This window comes from Xyrauchen texanus, chromosome 5 (assembly GCF_025860055.1).
Source record: "Xyrauchen texanus isolate HMW12.3.18 chromosome 5, RBS_HiC_50CHRs, whole genome shotgun sequence".
NCBI classification, from domain to species: Eukaryota; Metazoa; Chordata; class Actinopteri; order Cypriniformes; family Catostomidae; genus Xyrauchen; species Xyrauchen texanus.
In genome coordinates, this window is record NC_068280.1 from 46,686,062 (window position 1) to 46,694,654 (window position 8,593).

The 8,593-nt window shown below is 36.2% G+C and overlaps 1 protein-coding gene across 1 annotated transcript in view; it reads right to left on the reverse strand.

Moving 5' to 3' along the window:
* Positions 1-8,256, reverse strand: part of LOC127644379 (receptor tyrosine-protein kinase erbB-4-like) — a 226,557-nt gene extending 218,301 nt beyond the window's left edge. The window contains exon 1 of the mRNA XM_052127521.1: positions 8,053-8,256. Coding sequence (XP_051983481.1) covers positions 8,053-8,131 — 79 coding nt within the window. The 5' untranslated portion in view covers positions 8,132-8,256. The remainder of the gene's footprint in view (positions 1-8,052) is intronic.
* Between the last annotated feature and the right edge of the window lie 337 nt (positions 8,257-8,593).

Sequence of the window (8,593 nt, forward strand, 5' to 3'; positions counted from 1 at the left end):
GACCTACTTTCTAAATATCTTTTTGTTTACTATTTTGTTTTGACATGAGTGTTGTACAGTAGTTAGCATGACCTGTAATGTCTCTCGTATGCAATGCATGGCTTATTTGTATGGAATGCATAGCATAGCAGAAGAGATAGTGGCTGTGAGAAAAAAGTAACTCAAAAGTAATGCAAAAGTAACGTAACACTTTACTTTCCATAAAAATAACTTGAATTAGTTAAGTTACTTTTTTAAGGAGTAACACAATATTCTAACAATTTACTTTTAATAAATAAATGTCATATTTGAATGGTCCTACTCGGGGGGATGTTAATATGTTAATATGACAAAGTAAATTAGCTATGAAAATGAGTAAAGAAATATTAAAATCAAAACATTTAATTACAGAGAAATGTAATAGTGTGAAATATATTTAATTAATCTCAAAAGTTTCAGGTTTTCTATATTATCACAATAACCTTCCACTGTTTCCATTATTCTATCAATTAAATTTCATCGCCAGACGTGAGTAGTCCTCAACATGCCATGTATCTCCCAATGATACAGCCTACACATTTTTTCCTGCCCTCAGCTGCCTTCAGGGGTACTCACATCCACTGTAACAACTGGAACTGTCACTCACAGCAGATACAAAAAGGATATAATTATAACTATTATATCACCATTATAATAATTATCATTGTCATAAGATGAATTTATTATCAAGATAATAAGTGTTGAACTGTAACTAAAACTCATTCCAAAATTACACCGGTTACTGTAAAGTGGTAGACTACCATATTAATAGATAGCTAAATAGCTTTTTCTTTTTTCTTTTTTTTTACTCAAAGAAAATTTGATTAATGCTTGCCCAAGCAAAACCTGTCACAATAATGCTAGAATGTTCTGGGTGGTTGCTTATAGTGGTCAACCGATATGTTTTGTTTTTTTATGGCTGATGCCATTATCCAGAGAGCAGGGTGGCTGAAAAGCCAATACAATGCCGATATGTCACACAATTTTATATATACTGCCTGGCTAAAAATGCTGTTTTGATTTAAAGCAGATAGTTTACTGAGCAAAGACACAAATTAACTGAATGTTCAGTGTTCAGAATTAATGTAATGGTCAATATACAGAATAACGGTGACGTAAGAAATTCTACATTATGTCTAGTTAACAACTGACCTTTTGGCCATATACCCACCTCTCATTCCCTCATCGATGTTTTGCATAAACCTGCACTAGAGAATCCTTTAGACTTGCTCTTATTAAGAAAATGAGATAAAGGCAGATGGTTGGTGTTGTTGATAACTGCACGCCCTAAACCTCTTTATCATAAAAGCCCTGCAGGTCTGCAAGAGGCAAGTTCTTACCTCTCCTTCTGTTAGATCCACTGCTTTATGCAAATCTAAAGACAAAGAAGTGCACAATTCTACCAAAGATACACCTTTGCATGATTTCCCCTGCAAATCTCTATAAGAATCCCCCTAAATGTCATATATGTAATCGAACCCATATTGAGGGCCATTCCATTCACAAAGGTATCATCTGAATCACAACTGAGTCAATGTATTTTAATATTATAATATTCTAAATATTATAATATTGACATTGACCTTAAAAAAGATATCGCCTGAATTGTGAGTGTGTTTTCATTATTGTAACCTTAGTTAAAGATGCAATTACCTTTCCCGCAAACTGAAACAACCCAATTAACGCTTAGAGTGCAAATAATGCTAAGAGTGGTTGAATTTGCATTCATCCTTGCGATCGCATTATTACAAAATCCTTGAGGGACTGATTTCATTTTAGCAGGTGGAATAGTGCTGACACTATGGCTTTAGACACTACGTTTGGAATAGCATCCTACCATACAAACCGTAAAACCATGCTATTTACAAAATGTAAGACAAATAGTAATAGTAGTATAGAGTATATAGTGTGCACTATGCAGTGAGCAGTACATTATATTCCACTCCAAACATAGCTTTCCTGAAAGTGTCATCAGTCTTCACTTCTCATACCAGAGCATGATCAGGTTAAACACAGAAGTTTATTTCTGCTACAGCTATTTTTGTAGTTATCCATGCCCTTCATTCATATATATATATATATATATATATATATATATATATATATATATATATATATATATCTCCCATGCATACACTATATATACATTGCAAATGCCAGTTAAAGGAATAGTTAACCCCCAAAAAACATTCATATTTTGCTCATCCTCATGCCATCCCAGATATGTATGACTTCCTTTCATCTGCTGAACACAAAAGAAGATTTTTAGAAACAATTTTCAGCTCTGTAGGTTCATACAATGCAAGTGAATGGTGTCTAGAAATTTGAAACTATTCCTTTTTTTTATTTTTTTAAACAAATTACTTCCCTGGTTTGAGTATTTCTGTAACTGCTGATCACCTGGGATTTTCACACTCAACAGTCTCTAGATTTTACTCAGAAGACATTCAGTGAGCGGCAGTTCTGCGGACGGAAACGCATTGTTGATGAGAGAGGTCAACTGAGAATCGCCAGACTGGTTCGAGCTGACAGAAAGGCTACTGTAACTCAGATAACCACTCTGTACAATTGTAGTGAGCAGCACAGCATCTCAGAATGCATAACATGGTGAAACATGACATCTGGCACATTACTAAGACCATAGTGTTTCATATAAAGTGCTCAGTGAGTGTATGCACTATTTAAACTCTATAGCAGCATCTCTACCAACTGACATACTTCTACAATTGAATACGGTATATACCATCATATAGCTCAGCCCTGGTTTAGACTTTTACTCTCACATTAAATGTGTGTGATTTTAAATTTTTTAAATGTACAGTCCATTCCCAGCAGCTAGCGTGTAGTTCTCGCCATTCCAAGTGCCGGTTATCCCAGAGGGAATAAATAAGAAATTAATAAAAGTAATAAGGGGGTGTCCTATAACTCCTTGCCCAACCCTTCGACTTTACCAGTGACCTGCTATTTATAGACAGTAAATAGTTACACAGGCTTTTAAGACTCTGAACTGAATGAGTGTGCTTGCAAGTGACCAATCTATACCAGCTGAATGCAGCATGGTTTGAAAAGCTTAATGATGCAAAAGCACATGTGCAATGATTTTTCTGTTAATTCAAAGACTATGAAGTATTTTAAAGGCCCACATAACCCACTTGGAATCAAAGCTCTTTTTTTGATGGAAATTTGGCGTAATTGGACAGAATGGTTTTTAATATAACATTTAACGGAGATGAAAGTAGGCTAACAGCACTGTATTGAAAGATAAAAGCACTACTGAAGTAACTATTTTTTTATTTTTTTATTTTAATAAAGAGACAAGGGATGTTGGATGTATACAACTTTGTGCATGACAGGTTTTCAAATTATTTTGAAAGCTGTGAAGCTTTCAGGAATTACACGGAGTAGAGTATGTGTACTCCAACTCATTTGGCCAATACGTAAATCGTGATAATTCTCCTTTTCACGCACATCCTTAAAAAGTCTTGACCTAAGAGAACTCGAAAACCAATTATTGATGTGGTTTTATTTTCCTCAACAAACTACTTTTAAAACGCATAGTATAAAATGTGCACTATAAATGCAGTTTGTACACAAACCAATGTTCAGCTTATTGCATTGTATGAAATAGGCTTTAGTGGTCACACTGGTAAACCGTTACAGTGGTAAACCTTCCTGATAGTATTCATGGTGGTAATCACAATGTTGGCGCAATCAATCTTTGTGCAACAAAAATGTTAATGAGAAAACTTTGGTTTGGAACAAGCAATTGCACCAATTGTGAAAACAGCCTATATGACAGTACATCATATTGAATGGAATGAACTTCTTTCCTTCACCTAATTTTTACTCACATCAAGTTGAATATAACATCTACTCTAAGTCTATTGCATTATAAGGTTAAATCTCACTGTTCACACTACAGTTTATATTCTTTATAGACCAAGTACAGCATTCTGAGTGAAACCAGTGACGGATCAGCTCTCTGGTGAGACCATAAAACAAAGAATATAGTTTCCCACAAATTCCTTTTGAGGAACCAGTAATCCAAGGTCACACACGATCACTGCACCTTCTCAGTAGGAGTTTTATGAACCTTTAAACTAAAAGAAACTGCAGTGATATTTCTATAGAACTGCAAGGGAACATTTGCCCTTTATCTCACCCAACCAGAAACACAAAAGTGAGGCCATGAGGGTTAATAGACACAAGAAGACACAAAGATGGTAGAGTAGAATTATTTGTGTCTCTCTCCTTCTATCCCTCTCTTTACCTTTCTATTCAATCCACTTTGCTGCCATTTCTGAGCACATGCTCGTTTATTTTAGGTCACTGATGCAAAATAAAGATTTTAAAAGGACAAAGTCATCCAGTGTATTCCTATGTGGACAGCAGAATGCTGATAAATATCACAAAGGGAACTCTTTTCTCCTTTAAAGCTAAAGTATGTCATTTCTGCACCACTAGTGCATGTTGCTTGTTGTTCAAACAGTCAGATAGTCCCGCCCCCAACTCACACCATTGGTTGAGTAATGTTGTTGGGTCTAAGCAGGTCACTCAAAACAAATACAGGAATTTTTATAGAGACAGTTAGAAGTCTACTGATGGAGTAGAGTGGATTTTACCGATAACTAATTTTACCTGCCGTTAACCGAATAACCAACCGATAGTTTTTAAAATATATATACTGAATGGAAAAATAACACTCAAGGTAAAATAGTGTTGAACTTTAATACAAAAACTAAACAGTACTGACTGAACCATGAAATATGTATTTTACTTTTTTAAATTAAATAAATATATAAATATTAATATATATATATATATGTATATTAACTATATTACGTTTAAAGTCAGTTGATTTTTAAATTGACATTGTTTCCTTAGTCCAAAAGAGGGTGTAATAAATACATAAACCATTCAGCACCATTATATTATTGCATAGAACATATCTATCCTGGCTGTTGAAAAAGAGCATTACATTTTCAAATGATGTGCAAAAATCAATATATAATTTTTTTTAGTCGGTACATATCCTAAAATGTTAAGTCAAAAGTAAAATGGGAGGGTGCTTCAATAGATAGTTCACATGGTGTTACACTTGCACTAATTCCCACTAATCCAAACTTAAGCTTCATAATAACAGCAACATACCAATAAAAAATGTATTCAGTACAGTTGTATGTAGAGTAGCAATATTCACAGACAGCAGTGGTATTCGGCTGAACTTAGTGGTGAAGTGGCTCAGACTATAAGCCCAGGACAGGGGGTGTTCAAACAGATGGAAAACAACAAGCTGGATCCGAACACGAGAATCTCGAGACACACATTTCCAAGTTGAACCTCTTTCCTGACAAACCATTTAAACAACTCCTTGCTTAATCTGAGAAACTCTTATAAGAGAGCAAGATGCAACAGCCAAATACCTCCACCAACTGTAAGGGGCTGTTCGCTTTTGCAACCATCCATTTATTTTTCTATGTATATGCAGGCTAGACGAATGTCTTTGTTTCCCTTTGTTTTTGTTTATTCAGAGTCTCGTGCAGGAGCACTCTTTTTTAGATGATGTGTCTAATTAAAAAGAACTGTAAAAGCATACTGAGACACCTGCTTTCTGGTAAACAGTATTTGCTGTGCTGTGTCTAGCCTTTTTTAGCACAAGAATGTGATTGATCTGAAGTCATCGTATTAGAGAGAGGATAAAAAAATTAATTGAAATCAGATGCGTTTCGCTGCCCTTTCTGCATAATGTGGCAGCTCATTTTAGCTTATCGTGGCCCATACGGCCCATTTTGCGGCCGAGCCCCTGATCGGCCCTAAAGTGCGTCGGCCCACCAGGAAAATCTCTGGTATGCCAGATTACCAGTCCAGCCCTGCCTATGAATAGCATACTTATTGTTTCTCTACATATTACACTTTTACACTGACAAAGTTACATAGTTCAGCTTTAGGTTAAACCAGTGGGTCTCAACTGGTGGGTCTGGTAGCAGGTCTGTTCTGGGGTGAGTTTCCCAAAAGCATCAATAGCCAACCATGGTTGTTAGTAGTAGTAATACTTGAGGGAAATAAATTCAAGCATTCCATTGTCAAAGTTGATAAAGTGTCCATGTTAATATAATAAAGAAATGTCTCGTATTGTACGACAGACAACAAGTGTCAGTTAAATTTATGACTCAATGACAAATAAGACTCTAATAAGAGGATTAAGCTTGGCTGAAATAGCAAACAACATTCCTTGCTCATAAAATTATATTCACGTCTAGACACCATATCAGTGACAAGCTTAATTACTGGGAGCCTCGTTGGGCCTCTCAAATGGAGCTTAATCTGAGTCGATGCTGAGTAATAATTTGACTGCATTCCCCAGTCAATATCCTTTAGAACTGAAATGTCACATCACAGTCTGGGTCAGATGCTCCATCATTTATCTACAGAAAGAGCAGTGAGCTACAGCATATGTTAGAAATAAATTAACATTTATGATAGAAAACTGTCAATAACTTACAGCAAAAATATGAGTAAACTGGGTGACACTTATTGTTGAGGGTTTCCTGCAAGGGGGATTTTAAACAGATCAATGACATTCTTTACAAATCTGGAAATAATACTGATCTTAAAACTGACATACATCTTATAATCTATCATATATATATATATATATATATATATATACACACAATATATCAAGGCACACTCCAAACAAAGATGTATGAGTTTCTAATCCTGTTTTAATCTTGTTCTACATATTTGAACCAAATCTGATTATATATATATATATATATATAATAGTAGTTAAAGAAAAATCACCTATTTGGGTTTGAGTCTGGCCAGAAGTAATTGCAGTGCCCTGACTAAACAGCTGGTAAGTATACATTAGCCAAGTCTTCAATTAAATAAACAATAGAGAATTTAAATTATAGATCGATTGTACTATATTTCTACACCTGCATCGTCACATTCTATCAATCTTTTGGGGTGAATCTTCTGAAACCTGCCAAGAACATGTCTAGATCACATTTCAGTTGTAATAAAGCCTGTAATAAATTTGGCATTATTTTCATGACATTTTCCCTCCATAATCGAATTTCTTATTACTGACATAGGGGAAATATATATATATGTGACGTGGAAATATTCTCGTGAGATTCAACCATTTAGCCAAACGTTTATCACTTACTGCACACAACTCCACACAATCCAACAGTTTAAGTTTCCCTCGCTAGACATATGCATGTCAATTTTAATATTTTGTGTCATAACACTCACTCATCTTTTTATCACGATAGCCCCCTAAAGCCCAATCTCTCATTGTTCACACAATGCACACAACAAGACTTAATTCAAGTGCCGCCAACGCTGAGTTAACACAGCGGGCACGGAGAAATATGCTGAGCAGCTATTTGAACAAAGCGTAGGGGTCCACCAAGCAATGCCAAGCGCGCAGAAAATGCACGTTCTGCTGTGCGCGCACTCGCTCTGCGCTCCAGCAAGTTCCCTCACGCGCACTCATACATTAAAATAGACCAAATAAATACCCGTCAGACAGCAAGGCTGTAAGGCTTTGGCATAGTCTTTCCAGAATTTCATTGAAATCAAGGGCCTATGTGAATATAGCATACCCTTTGTGAATATAGACCCGCATGGTCTTTCAATTGCTTTTGTTAAAATATGATGTGTTACAAGATATGCAACCAAAACAAAAATGTTTCATTATCACATTTAGCTTGCCCTTGTACTAATGATTATTCTGATGCCACAAACTATGCATTGCACAACATTTACTAACTCATGTAGCGAAACAGAAAAACGTTTCACGCTGCGTTTACTTGAATACTTGATAGCATTAAAGTGTGATCCCAACGGCTTCCTTCTCTGGTCCTCATTATGTTTTGATGAATACACTGTGGCCGAAGCATACACTTCACAATATTTCGATAACCGGTCATTTAAGTGCAGCAAAGTGCTCGAAAACAGCAGCGCACATCGGACAAGTGCGCATATCGCCAAGAGCCTTTACGCACCGGCATTATTACTCACCTGACTGCGCGGAGCTCCTCTGAACAACCACGATGATGGAGACGAGGCAGAAGAAAACAAGAACACGAACAGGCCACATTTCTTCTAAGTTTAAAAAGGTATATCTCCATACATTAACATGTTCAATAGAGAGTCCGCGTATTGACAGTCCAGCGTTTCCAGCGCGCACTCACGTCTTCATCCTGAGCGCATCATATAACAATAAAAAAACAACTGGATTGTATTGCTTCTGTGCTGTTGTCGATTTCAAACTGTCTTGTGCCTCGTTATCTGGATTGAGGTACTTGTAACCATTTCATCACCTCGATGAATTCAGCACGCAACTTCGAATTGAGGGACACGAAACGCCTCTCGTTGTGCCAAACCCCGCCCATCGAATGTATGAATGGTCAAAAGAGGGGTTTTGACGAAGAGGCCACGCCCACCTCACAACTTTTTTTACATACACACATGCTTTCACAACTTGAGATGACTAAGATGGTTCAAAAGGTAAATATTTGCTTTCATTCATCATATCTCACATGCTGTTCCTAGATGTGAA